Here is a 15,076-nt window from a genome sequence, read left to right as displayed (position 1 = left end):
ATACTACATGCTACATACATGCAACATACTACATGCTACATACATGCTACATACATACATACTACATACATACACTACATGCATGCAACATACATACTACATATATACCACATGCATGCAACATGCATACTACATATATACTGCATATATACTACATGCATGCAACCTACATATATACTACATACAATACATACATATAGACATACAGTACATATAACATAGAGTACATACTCACCGTCACTTGTCACTTTGATCCCCGAAGCCATTGTCGCCTGAAGAATAAATATCAAAATAAAAAAACACCAATATACTTACCCCGATCCGCAGAAGTCCACGAGGGTCCCACGTCCATCTTGCGTGGAGAACAGCAGCATCAGCTGATGCTACCGTTCTCTACCAGCTCCAGGAATACAATGACGGAAGGTAGGTATCCTTCCGCACTGTATTCTTCCACCACTTTAAAAAAAAAAAAAAAAGTCCCTAGTCTCACTTTATGCCATTGCTGCGTGGGAATTCCCACGCAGCAATGGCATAAAGTGAGACTAGGGACTTTTTTTTTTACAGTGGTGGAGGAATACAGTGCGGAAGGATACCTACGCAAGATGGACGGTGAGTATGTACTCTGTTATATGTACTGTATGTCTATATGTATGTATTGTATGTAGTATATATGTATGTTGCATGCATGTAGTATATATGCAGTATATATGTAGTATGCATGTTGCATGCATGTGGTTTATATGTAGTATGTATGTTGCATGTATGTAGCATGTATGTAGTATGCATGTAGTATATATGTAGTATATATGTAGTATGCATGTTGCATGCATGTAGTATGCATGTTGCATGCATGTAGTATATATGTTGTATGTATGTTGCATGCATGTAGTATATATGTTGTATGTATGTAGCATGTATGTTGCATGCATGTTGCATGTAGTATATATGTAGTATGTATGTTACATGTAGTATATAGTATATAGTATGCATGTTGCATGCATGTAGTATATATGTTGTATGTATGTAGTATGTATGTAGCATGTATGTAGTATGTAGCATGCATGTAGTATGTATGTTACATGTAGTATATATGTAGTATGCATTTTGTATGTATGTAGCATGTATGTAGCATGTAAATTTTTATTTTTTTTTACATTCAACACATTAGCCTGATGATGGGACTACTACTGTCCCATCATTGGCTAATGTGTCAATCACTGTCATGGTAGCAGGCATCGCCCGATGGGACTTGTAGTCCCATCGGATGATGCCTGCACAGACTACCGGAGCCTGCACAGACCACCGGCAGGCCGGCACAGCCCCCCGGCAGGCCGGCACACCCCCCCGGAGCCTGCACAGACCACCGGCAGGCCGGCACAGCCCCCCGGCAGGCCGGCACAGACCACCGGAGCCTGCACAGACCCCCCGGCAGGCCGGCACAGCCCCCCGGCAGGCCGGTACAGACCACCGGAGCCTGCACAGACCACCGGCAGGCCGGCACAGCCCCCCGGAGCATGCACAGCCCCCCGGAGCATGCACAGCCCCCCGGCAGGCCGGCACAGACCACCGGAGCCTGCACAGACCCCCCGGCAGGCCGGCACAGCCCCCCGGCAGGCCGGCACAGCCCCCCGGCAGGCCGGCACAGCCCCCCGGAGCCTGCACAGCCCCCCGAAAGGCCGGCACAGCCCCCCGGAGACTGCACAGACCACCGGCAGGCCGGCACAGCCCCCCGAAAGGCCCGTACAGACCCCAGAGAGGCTGTACAAGGCAAAAATAGGGTTTTTCTTATTCCGATACCGGAAGTCCCATAGACTTGAATGGGACTTCCGGTATCGGAATCGGCGATACCCGATATTTTTTTTAGATCGGCCGATACCATCCGATCCGATACTTTTAAGTATCGGACGGTATCGCTCAACACTAATCATAACATAAAAAAGACATTTCAAAAGCGATGGTGATATAGAGTAGACGTCATAAATGTTAATGAACTTTTTGGATGGTGTGACTATCTGTTTTAACCTATTAAAGGTCTATGACATACTATTACACTATGGAATGGGTCAAGGTTTTTATAGCAGACTCAGGAGCGGAGTTGGCTTCACACCTATCTATCTGCAGTCTGACCTTTTATACAGCTGGCGTCTTACAGCTGCCCTATTACATAGCTGGCATCTGCCCCATTACGCATCTGGCGCCTGCCCCACTACACATCTGGCGTCTGCCCCATTACGCATCTGGCGTCTGCCCCATTACACAGCTGGCGTCTGCCCCACTACGCAGCTGGCGTCTGCCCCACTATGCTGCTGGCGTCTGTCCCATTACATAGCTGTCATCTGCCTTTAACAGCAGAGAACCGCACTACCACTGATGGTACTATTAACACCTTAAACGCCGTTGTCACTGTCAGCGGCATTTCAGAACTGCAATCTATCCCAGGCATCCGTACAGGCACCCAGTGCCCCCATACCCACTCCCCGCTTCACGACATAATCGCAGGGAGCATTGGGTTTTTATGACTGCCAGGGTCCAGCTGAAGGCCTCCGTGTGATCGCTCATAAAAATAAGATCCATAAAAACAACACCAAAATTGCACTTGCATTTTTTCACCATTTTACCAGGCTTGGAATTTTTTTTTTTTGCTATTTTCCCTTACTTTGTATTGTAAGATGAATGGTGCCATTCCACACAAAAACAAGCAAACAAAATCCCTCATATTGTTGATGAAAAGATAGTTCTGGCTATTTGAAAAAATGAGAGAAAAAAATGAAAGTGCAAAATGAAAATACATACAGAGAACATGTCGTCTGAATTGTTTTCCCCAAACTAATAGCATGTGCATGAACACGCTTTAATGCTGGTGAAATACTAGCCATGCCTGTAGAAATGTGCTGCTGACAGTAGGCAGGCAGCAGGCAAGGAATAAGCGGAGAGGCAGGAGACCTGTAAGTGCCAGGTCCGCCCAACTGCACTAGTTGTCATTGGCATACAATCTCTGCTATGGATGTCTCCAAAACGGAATATTACTTGGAACAAACATGAAAGCGATTAGTTGGGGTATTAAATCCTGAGGGCAGGCTTATTTTCTTTAATGGGTTAAAGACATACAAATTCCGTGTTCAAAAATTGCAAATTTTCGCCAAATTTGAGATTTTTTTTTTTTTTTTTTTAGAATAAAATTACATAATTACCGTATGTAAATATTACCGCTGCTAGTTTCTTGGGGTATGTCTCTACCAGCTTTGTACATCGAGAGGCTGACATTATTGGTGCACTAACAGGGGAGTGATCAAGGTGCTCCAGAGCAAGGCTAAGCTCCAACATCTCTGGTTCACACCAGCCCACATCTCTGTTTGACATCAGCCCACAGCTCTGGGTCACGCCAGCCCACAGCTCTGGGTCACGCCAGCCCACAGCTCTGGGTCACGCCAGCCCACAGCTCTGGGTCACGCCAGCCCACAGCTCTGGGTCACGCCAGCCCACAGCTCTGGGTCACGCCAGCCCACAGCTCTGGGTCACGCTAGCCCACAGCTCTGGGTCACGCCAGCCCACAGCTCTGGTTGACACCAGCCCACAGCTCTGGTTGACACCAGCCCACAGCTCTGGTTGACACCAGCCCACAGCTCTGGTTGACACCAGCCCACAGCTCTGGTTGACACCAGCCCACAACTCTGGTTGACACCAGCCCACAACTCTGGTTGACACCAGCCCACAACTCTGGTTGACACTAGCCCACAGCTCTGGTTGACACTAGCCCACAGCTCTGGTTGACACCAGCCCACAGCTCTGGGTCACACTACCCCAGCTACAATGGCTAAAGCACAACACCAAACCCCAGTCTACATCATTAACCTTCCACAAGGGCTCAGACAATTATTAGTGTGATTCAAATCATTAAGGCCTCATTCACACTTCTGTGTTGCACATACATGTTGTCTTTTTTTTTCCATGGATGGTATACTTTCTCATTGCAATCTATAGTGTTATTAATATGTCCATGTTTTTTTTTCACACCATGGGTCTGTGCAGATCTCCCTGAGATACAGCTCTGGCAAAAATTAAGAGACCACTTCCAAATGTTCAGTTTGTCTGATTTTTCTCTTTATAGGTATATTTTTGAGTAAAATGTAAATTGTTCTTTTAGTCTACAAACTTCTGACAACATGTCTCCGAATTTCCAAGCAGTTAGGCTGTGTGCCACATAAGCATTTTTTTCGCGTTTTTCAGGCGTTTTTACCAGCAAAAATGCTTAAAAATCAAAAGAAGCATCCTATTCATTTTAATGCATTTTGCACTTTTGGTGCATATTGATGCATCTTTTTCCACTAAATAAACGCATCGCGGTAAAAAAAAAACGCAGCATGCTCATTAATTTTGTGGAAAAGTCCGCGTTTTTAGCTATTTTCTATGAGACTGGGGACGCGCGGAAAAAAAGGCATAAACGTGTGGTTTTTGCACAAAAACGAGCGGAAAAAAACACGCTTTTTCTGCAAAGGAGTCCGGTTTTCATGCAGAAATTTTCTGCATGCGTGGGCATATAGCCTCAATTTTTTTTTTTTTTTTCTTACAAAAGAAAATGGTCAAAATTAAAAAAAAAAAAAAAAAAAAAAAAAGTGCTTTCAGACCTCAAATAATGCAAAGAAAACAAGTTCATAATCATTTAAAAACAACAATACTAATGTTTTAACTCAGGAAGAGTTCAGAAATCAATATTTTGTGGAATAACCATGACTTTTAATCACAGCTTTCATGCGTCTTGGCATGCTTTCCACCAGTCTTTCACACTGCTCCTGGCTCAAAAATGTAAGCAGTTCTTCTTTGTTTGATGGCCTGTGACTATCCATCATCCTCTTAATTACATTCCAGAGGTTTTCAATGGGGTTCAGGTCTGGAGAATGGGCTGCCCATGACAGGGTTTTGATGTGGTGGTCTCTTAAATTTTGCCAGAGCTGTATGTCTATTTTTCTCAGGTATCACAGATGAAAAGTGCCAATACAGGTCTATGGGTCCATTAAGAGCACGTCCAGCACATGGATGGCATCCATGTATCCTCTGTGTGCTGTCCGTATTTAACACTTCAAAGCATAGGCGAAGCTTTGTCAGCTGTTTAGTTATCGGTATCAACCACACAGTTGCCTAAACTCTTCCCTCGCGCACTGTTGCAGAATTGTGCCAAATTTGTGATCTTTTTCATGTTTCTTGCTAGCTGTGACCGCAGAAGAGGTCTCTCATGCAATGACAGAAGGCGAAGAAATTACAGCTGCCCCATCTCACGTTTCCAATGCAGAAAATGGCTCTCCTGTGCCCACAACAGAACACACCGGAGAGGTGTCCACCGAGTCTGAGAATGACTTGCTAAACTTCAGCATGGAAGAAACAAAGTGAGTCGTAATGAGAATTGTCATTAAATGGAAGCTCAGTGTTCTCAGTCAGAGCTAGTCTTTTTGGCACCAATATAAACGACCACATGTAACCTTTTGTTATCCCAACTCAAAAATTACACTCACCATTGTGAAATGAGATTTTGAAGACTTTAAATGTTAACATAGTGCAGGAATACTGAGCGAAATCACTTCAATCACAATTGTGCCTACAGACAGTATACTTATTGCCACCTTCAAGTGTCCAGTTGTAAATTCAGCAAGTCTCAGGCCGGGTCCAGACTGGCGTATTGTAACTACATACGCAGACGTGATTGGTGCCATTTTCAGCTCTGTGTGCACATCCACATTGGGTATTATGGCGGCCTCCTATTGTATGCATTATTCTGGTTCAAAATGGACCAAAGTAGTGCATGCTGTGATTTTACTATTGATCCACCATGTGCCATTATTTTTATCTTGGCAAGCATGAATTTGCACAACAAGATGGAACAAAAAACCCCTTTAAGCCAGAAAATGGGGCTAATATCTGCACAAAGCAATGCCTATTATAAGTTATGCAGCCTTCATCTGCCCCCATCAGCCACGAGCAGAGTCCTCAGCTCTTAACCTTTTAAATGCCATGGATAATCTGTGACAGTGGCATTTAAAGCCCCTAGCCCGGGTGCACGCTGTTATAACCTCGACATGCGTGTGGGCTGCCGATGGGTTACCATTACAGCAAGGGGTCTGCTGAAGACACATTGCACTGATGCCACCTTTGCCAAGTGTTTTTCCGGATCTCATGTACATTGATCTTTACTGAGACTTGTGAGGCATACAGTTCTTTAGATGTTAGTCTCTGTCCTGTTACCTCCTGAATGAGTCATTGATGCGCTCTCTTGGAAATATTCACTAGTTTGCATTTTCTCCATTTGTGGGAAATGACTCCTGTGTATGGATTTGTAACCCTTTTTAGAACTGTAGTCTTCAATACCTGTAGGCTTCAATAACTCTTATTTCCCATCTATATGTCTATTTTTTACAACGTGACTTCATGTATTTTTTTTTTGAGATTTTAGACCCCACTAAGTATTGTCGGCCAGGTTCACTTTAATTGATGTTTTAGATTCGCCAGATTTGGTAGTCTTCATGGCTGCGTGTGGCTATCAGTATTACGGCTGAAAACCGCAGCAGACCTGTGCCACTGAGGTCTTGCCATTATTTCTTTACACAATTAGTGAGACCCCGATTCATCAAAGTGTTCCCGCTAGAAATCTCACTATTACCAGTGAAATCATTTTGAGCCTTTTGGCGATTTCACTCCACTTTTGTCAAGCTGTGCCAACATCTGCGCAGCTGGCGAAGGACAAGCCACGGTGACGCCCACCATGTTGAATTCATTACTTTACTCTACAAATCTTACTTTTTTGGCTTGCTTGATTCATTGACAGACATGTAACTCTTAATGAATCCACCAGGCCTCCTCCTCAGGATTGGCGTGTACAACCATGGTCTTGATGAATCTGTGCCTTAATCTTGAAGGAAAATGGCCGTTTCACTTGCACAAGTACGTGGCCGGGTTGTAAAGGTGATTGCAAGATAAAGTGATTGTGCAAGAAAACCGTAAAAAGACCGCAGCAGTTAAAAGCTGCTGCATGACCGCAGTATGTGGATGCAACCTGAACTAAACTGCTGATTTGTATTTAGTTAACTGGTTAATTTTGTAGCTAAGAGCAAATTATTATTTTGTATAGAGTCAAGTAATGCTGTAAAAGCATTTTTCCAGGACATCCCTCCTGACAGCACTATCAGAAGGATGTCCTTCATATCCTTGATAGGGACAGGATCACACAAGAGTTAAAAGGCCCATCCTTCCACCACCCCTCAATGTTTTTCCTATCCCTATCACGGACAGAGACACAGAAGAGGTGTTCACGTCTTCCAGTCGAGCAGGAGCTACTAATGCCGGGCGCAGGAGAACCGGGACGGGGTCCTCACATCTCTCCCCTTCCTCTTGTTGGAGGTCCGGAGGCAGACACCCCACTGATCAAGAATCCCCCAGCCTGTCCAGTTGAACGGTGGCTCCTGGAGTGAACCGCTTTCCCCTCAGGTGGCTCTCAGCTCACGCTGCCCATCCCTGCACGTGGCTCCTGTGCGCACCTAAGACTGAACGGCACTTTCGGTTACAATGGGGATGATGTGCAGGCTTCTAGTGCCCGGCGTGTGTTCCAGCATGGAACGCACTTCGATGATTTGAATAAAAGGTGCTGAATCCTAAATTAAAGGCAAACCACCTTTTTGACGATTCAGATGAAAGACAGGTGAGATAATACTATTTAAAGTAATTGCAGAGGGGAGCTGAGGTTCCAGTGCACTTGGACTGCCAGCCATGGAAAAACAAACCACTGGCCGGTGTGATACTCCTGTACAAGTGAGTTTTTCTGGGTGTTTTTTTTTCTCACAAACTGTCACACTTTCCGCCATCTGTGGTATATTACATGGCATGATCCTTTTTTGCTTTATAGGACAGAGAAGTGCCTAAAAAATCTATAACGCCATCTGCACCTAAGAGAAAAGGGAAGAGATGTGCCATATGTAATACTAAACTGCCTGACATATATGGGAAACAGTTATGCCCAGAGTGAACCGCCAAGGTGGTTAAAGAGGAACATCCCTCCTTTATGACTGACATGAGGACTATAATAAGAGAGAAGGTTTAGAATTCCATCATGGAGTTAGTCACCCCTCAATCCTCCCGGATGGATCCCAGGCAAAAAAAAGACCTCTGGGGGAAATAATTTTTCGTCCTCTGAACTGGATTGTATCACGTTATATATTAATAATAATAATCTTTATTTTTATAAATTGATAACATATTCCGCAGCGCTTTACAGTTTGCACACATTATCATCACTGTCCCGGATGGGGCTCACAATCTAAATTCCCTATCAGTATGTCTTTGGAATGTGGGAGGAAACCGGAGTACCCGTAGGAAACCCACGCAAACACGGGGAGAACATACAAACTCCTTGTAGATGTCCTTGACCCTGAACAGGAGGAAAGAGAAGAATTTGTTACAATTCCCCCAATGTACAATAGAAAATAATATTGTGGTACAGTGTTAGTCAGAAAAATCAATGTCCCAAAAAAAAATGAGAAAGGTATTTAAGGAGTGATACCTTTATTGGCTAACCAGAGAAATAATATTTGCACATTTTCAGGGCTCAGAAGGCCCCTTCATCAGGCTACATTACAAGTGAATTACTGAGAAGAGACGGCAACATGTAAATAGGAATTACGACCGGACATGAGGTGATGCTAGCTAGAGACAGGACAAGGAAATCAAGGTTTTTGTGACACATGTAGATGAGGTGGAAGTGTTCTATTAGAGATCTGAAGACCTTCTTGTGGAGGTGTGAACTGTGGCCATGTAATGAGTCATGAATCCAGGTGTCAAATTGAGTCCTATGGTTAGAGATTGAAACATTTATAAATTTGAACTCCCAGATTTTTCTTTCTCTGTCACTATTAAAATGACCTTTCAATATTAGGACTTTTAGATCTGCCAAGCTGTGTCCAGGCCTAAGAGAAGTGTATTCCTACATAGGACTCAATTTGACACCTGGATTCATGACTCTTTACATGGACACAGTTCACACCTCCACAAGAAGGTCTTCAGATCTCTAATAGAACAATTCCACCTCATCTGCATGTGTAACAAAAACCTTTTATTTGGTTTCCTTGGCCAGTATCACCTCATGTCCTGTTGCAATTCCTATTTAAATGTTGCCATCTCTTCTCAGTAATTCACTTGTAATGTAGCCTGATGAAAGGGCCTTCTGAGCCCTGAAAGCTTGCAAATATTATTTCTCTGACTAGCCAATAAAGATATCACTCCTTGAATACCTTTCTAATTTTTTGGGGACTTAAGTATTTACAATTCCCCCAGAAGAGAAAAATAAATACCCTTTCTCTTGGCAAGACACTGACACCGTTTTATCGGCCATCAGAAATACCATGAAGGTGGAGGATACTCACCAGCCCTCCTCAATACCGGATGAAATATTTGTAGGTTTGAGGAGCCGTATGAACAAACTATTGCCTGTTAGTGTACATATAAAGGGTGTGATCCTGGAGGAGTGGGACGACGTAGAAAAGAAAAGATCGTAATCCCAAGAAGTTTAAGATCACATCTATCCTTTGAGCCTGAGGAGGCAAAATTATGGGAGGAAAGTCCTAAAGTTGATATCTCTGTAGCCAGGGTAGCAACGAAAACAGCTATCCCCTTTTGAAGACTCGTCATGTTTGAAGGATCCAATGGACAAAAAGATGGTCTTCTCAAAAAAGCATGGGAGACCGCTGCAGCCATAATTAAAACTAATATAGCATCTACCTATGTAGCAAGATCCATGAGTATATGGATAGAAGAGTTAGAGGCTCATCTAAAGAAAAAGACCTCAAGAGATGAGATGCTCGAATTTATGCCATTGCTCAAAATGGCAACAGGATTCATGGCCGACTGATCTCAATTTTTCATATTTCTAATGCAGTAATGCAATTCATATTTCATGTTTGCATGCTATGGTGCTATAGAATGATTCAAGAGGTAGTCTTGCCATCCTTCTGCCAGGACCATACAAATAGTCAAGAACAGACACTTCATTCCCCAGATGTCAGAAGAGTAGTCCTCCAGTACTTGGAATCCTCAAAAGACTGGCAAATAGATCACAATTTGTTCATAGAGTTTGGGTGGAAAAAACGGGGAAAAAGACATTGAAATCGATGCTGGTGAGATGGGTTAGATCAGTGATCAGCCTGACCAATGCGTCAGAAGGAATGTCTCCTCCAATCAACATCAGAGCCCATTCTACTAGAGCAGTATCCACATGTTGGGCAGAGTAAGCAGGGGCCTAGATGGACTAGATCTGCAGTGCTGGATAAACCTTAACACTAGTGATGAGCGAGAATACTCGTTGCTCGAGTTTTCCCAAGCATGCTCGGGTGTCCTCCGAGTATTTTGGTGTGCTCAGAGATTTAGTTTCCGTCAACGCAGCTGCATGATTTGCGGCTGCTGGACAGCCTGAATACATGTGAGGAATGCCTGTTTGTCCAGCAGCCGCAAATCATGCAGGTGAGGCAACGAAAACTAAATCTCCGAGTATGCTAAAATATTTGGAGGACACCCGAGCATGCTCAGGAAAACCAGAGCAACGAGTATACTCGCTCATCACTACTTAAAACTCTTAGCAGACACTATAAACTGGCAGTTATATCTAGCCAAAAATTGGCCTTCGGAAGAAAGGTCCTCCAAGCAGTAGTCCCTCCTTGAATGTATTATCCTGATGGTGCTGTCAGGAGGAGCGTCATGGAAAGTAGGCATTAGTCTTACCGGTAATAGGTTTTTCAGGAGTCCATCATGAGAGCACCTATTACACTCTCTCCCTTATATTCCTATCTGATATGTCAAGGTAAAGTTTCTCGAAGGATACTAAAAAAATAGAGTTGCATCCATCCTGGGGTGTGGTACTTGAAAAAAATCACTGAGGGGTGGTGGAAGGATGGGCCTTTTAACCTCTTGTGTGTTCCTGTCCCTATCAAGGATATGAAGCACATTCTCTTGATTGTGCTGTCATGATGGACTCCTGGAAAACCTATTACCAGTAGGACTAATGCCCACTTTCGCTTCATATGTTAAATCATCACTTAAAACGTCTTGTATTAGTTTGATGATCTGAACAAAGATGCACAAATATAAGAAATGGGATAGTGGGAAATACTTTTGCATAGCTTTGTAAGTCACAGCAGTTTACAAGGAGAATAAGAGGACCACTGCTTTCACCCATGAGTGACTGCTGAGACTTGAGGAGTCTGTGGTAGGATGGAATGTGTAGGCGAGGTGGGAGGCTGATGAGGACCGTCACTATCCTCTCACGGAGGGTTGTACAATTCTAGTTCATTCTACAACTTCCTATCAGTAAAGTAACTGCATCCATTATGTTTCTCTGCAGTGCAGGTTGCTGATAAAAAAAATAATTCTGCTGTACTACTTCTCACTTACTGTTCAGCATTACTGAAAGTGTTTGAAGAGGTAAAACTGGAAATCAGGTCACCTTCAATGTATTGTGTTTGGATTTTAGTATTAATTTTGATAATGGTACATTCTTCAGTTTTGTATTTTAATGTTTTTCATTTTTTAAAAAAATTATGAAGTAGTGCTTATTCTCCATGCATCTTTTTGTAGCAAAATACGGGAACAACTAGGCATGAAACCACTTCCAAGAGACAAGTTTTCCCCATTCTCCTCACCAGTGGAGCCCTATGGAAGCCGAAAAAGGAAGGTATTACTTTACATACACTGAATGAAAAATCATCATACAACGGGCAGCAAACCCGAGCTTTCCATTATTCCTCTTCCATGTCCATAGCAGCTAAATGACTCCTGCATCTAACGGCCAGATTTGTCATTCCCTTGTTATGTGGGATGTGGTGGACATCACAAGTTTCATGACAGATGGAGGTGTACAGCTTTGGATTGTGCAGTCACAGCAATAGTCAGATTCTTGTTCTGTGGCCGGGAACTAAATAATCAAGGCTCTGTCAATTGCTGAATGCACCAATCAATTTCAGCTGAAGTAATTGCTTCCACAGTAAGATGGTTGCTAACAAGACAGCATCACATTCTGCATCATTAGAGCTGCGAGAAGGAATTCTGAGGCTTCCTAATATATAGATATCATTAATACCAGCCTAGGATCAGCATTATGTATATAAGGAGCTGGAAGGAAGGCTCAGTTCATATATCACTGATATATTTGGCGAATATGTATAAGAAAAAATACCTGCACAGACATGTCCTATACAAAAGATATATCCTAAAAACTCCTTTAACCCTTCACACCGCAGCCAATTTTTTTTTTTTTTTTGTTTTGTATTTCCCTTCAACCAAGAGCCATATCTTTTTTTTTTTTTCTTTTTTTTTTGTTCCCATCCACATAGCTATATGAGGACTTGCTTTTTACATGAGAAGTTCTAGATTTGAACTACACTATTCATTTTATCATATAATGGAATTCAAGCCCAGTACTACGATCGCTGCAGCAGGACATTGTTCCTAACAACCTGGAAAACGCATGCTGTAGGAGTGCAGCAAAGGCCAGACAGATGATGGTGGTAGGGGACTCTATAATTAGGAAGACAGACAGGGTCATCTGCCGCCGAGACCGTGCAAGCTGAACAGTATATTGTCTGCTGGGTGCTCGGGTTCCGCATATTGCAGATCAGATAGACAGATTGCTGGGTGGAGATGGGAAAAATCCAGCGGTCATGGTACATATTGGTTCCAATGGCAAAGTTAGAGAGAGGTGGAAGGTTCTTAAAAACTATTACTGGAAACTAGGTGAAAAGCTGAAGGCCAGGACCTTCAAGGTGGTGGTTTCAGAAATACTGCAGGTGCCATGAGTGTCACTATAAAAAAGGGGGAGACAGAAGCGCACAATAGGGTCTTATCCAATGATATAAACGTTTCAACAGATATGGATCCACTCACCTGGTTCAGTTGTGTGAAACACAACAACCATAAGCACAAATGGGTAGGATCCGATGAACTGCAGCAATCAGCCGGTCACTAGAATTGCATATATAGGAAGGAGAGAAGTCCGGCTTTCAGGATCGCGCTGTTCCAGTCCAAAGTTCACAAGGAGTTAATCCAAGGACCAAGCAGTGATTATAACTTTCTTTTTATTCCATAAACTCTACGCGTTTCGTGTACACACTGTACACTTCCTCAGGAGCAGTGTGTACACGAAACGCGTAGAGTTTATGGAATAAAAAGAAAGTTATAATCACTGCTTGGTCCTTGGATTAACTCCTTGTGAACTTTGGACTGGAACAGCGCGATCCTGAAAGCCGGACTTCTCTCCTTCCTATATATGAGTGTCACTAGAAAGACAGCGGGAGCTTAGGGAGGGAAATAAGTGGCTTAGGAATTGGTGCAGGAATAAAGGGTTTTGTTTCATGAAGGACTGGGACAACTTCTCTTTACTGTAGGAGCTTAAAGGCCCCGCAGCCATCTTTCAGCCCGGGGTCACCATTGAGACCATTTGCACAACACGATCGCAATCACGTTGTGCCAATGGGAGCAGAGAGGGAGCTTCCTTCTCTGCGATGCCTTTTGATGTCACTATTGACAGCAGCATATGAGGGTTTAAATGATTGCGATTGGTGCTATCACTGATTGTGTGTGATGCTGTATTTGATCGCAGCCCACGCGTTCAGCACGTGCCAGTATACATATCTATGGCGATTTTTGAGAACACTGCTCCTGCAGAGCTGTGTGTGTATATGTCGTATGTCCAGAAAGGGTTAAACGGAACTTGTCAGGTCCCCACACTGTCCCCAACCACTAATATAGTGATGTGCATGGGTACTTCTTTAATTAGATGACACATTTCGTGCAAATTACTAGCGTAACAATGTTTAAAAAATTAACTATAATCCTGCAGTATCGCATATGCTCATGAGACAAGACTAGTCCTGCATGAAGTCTCTTCCCCCAGACTAGTATGATGCTGGATCCTCTCTGCACACCTTCCTGGGAAGACAGCCTGCATAATTGTCTGTCACTCTGGAGAATCCCTATCCCACCTGACAATCTCTGTCTCATCTGTGCCTTTAGGCCCACCAGCTTCCTACCCTCCCTTGGTCTGGCTTCAATAGGAAAAGGTGCCAGGCTGGACGTTTCAGCTTCACCTGCCCCTGTTGTAGACCCCGGATCTTCATCGGGTTGATCTCTATTCACGCTGGTGACCCCCCCGTATGCCGCTAAGCCTGGGGCCCCTTCCTGCCTTAGTAGCCTTATCCCCACGGCTAGCAGACTGTCTCTCTTCATTGCTGCATCCTGACTGCACTGAACCCTAACCAGGAAATCCCTCTCTATAGCCTCTGCTCTATGAAACTAAAGGCCCCGTCACACATGACGATTTACCAGCGATCCCGACAACGATATCAACGTGCTAGGATCGCTGGTAAGTCGCTATGTGATCGCTGGTGAGCTGTCAAACAGACAGCTTCACCAGCAATTAGCACAGCGTTGCCGAGCGCGCGGCATCGCTGTGTTCTGTTAGTTACCAGAGCGCTGATGCAGGCAGCTGGTAACTAATGTACACATCGAGTATCCAAAGGACGTGCGTCCCTTGGATACCCAATGTGTACGTTAGTTACCAGGTATCTGCATCAGCGCGCTTGGGAACTAATGTACACATCGGGTATCCAAGGGATGCACGTCCCTTGGATACCCGATGTGTACATTAGTTACCAGCTGATCGCTGGGCTCCCGCAGGTCACACGCAGCGATGCGTGCTGGCCAGCGGGAGCCCAGCGACGAAAGAAATGTCCTGGGCTTTCCTGCAGTGATACCGGCAGGGGGGGCGGTCGCTGATCGCTGTCACACACAGCGATCTCGCTGGTGAGATTGCTGTTGTGTCACAAAATCGCTATGTGTGACTGGGCTTTAAACCTAAGTTAATAATCCTATTCCCTATCTCTAATGTGCCCCACTAATCTAACCCCACTATGGTTAATTTGCATAATTAGCATATTTCCCAGAGGATTATTGCGGCTTTAAGTCTCCTCATCTCGACATGCTTAGCATGTCATTCTCTGCATGGAGAAATGATACTTCTTGGAAATAAATAAACATTTTTTATTAATTTATT

The 15,076-nt window shown here is 43.9% G+C and overlaps 1 protein-coding gene across 3 annotated transcripts in view; it reads left to right on the top strand.

The window, feature by feature from the left end:
• Positions 1–15,076, top strand: part of CFAP410 (cilia and flagella associated protein 410) — a 154,583-nt gene that overhangs the window by 110,461 nt on the left and 29,046 nt on the right. For all 3 annotated transcript variants that reach the window (XM_073558206.1, XM_073558207.1, XM_073558208.1), the window contains 2 exons: positions 5,207–5,381; positions 11,605–11,701. In XM_073558206.1, the coding sequence (XP_073414307.1) occupies positions 5,207–5,381; positions 11,605–11,701 (272 nt within the window). The remainder of the gene's footprint in view (positions 1–5,206; positions 5,382–11,604; positions 11,702–15,076) is intronic.

This window comes from Dendrobates tinctorius, unplaced genomic scaffold, assembly GCF_039654945.1.
Source record: "Dendrobates tinctorius isolate UK_male_01 unplaced genomic scaffold, ASM3965494v1 ptg000254l, whole genome shotgun sequence".
NCBI lineage: Eukaryota > Metazoa > Chordata > Amphibia > Anura > Dendrobatidae > Dendrobates > Dendrobates tinctorius.
This window is presented reverse-complemented; position numbering and strand designations above follow the sequence as displayed.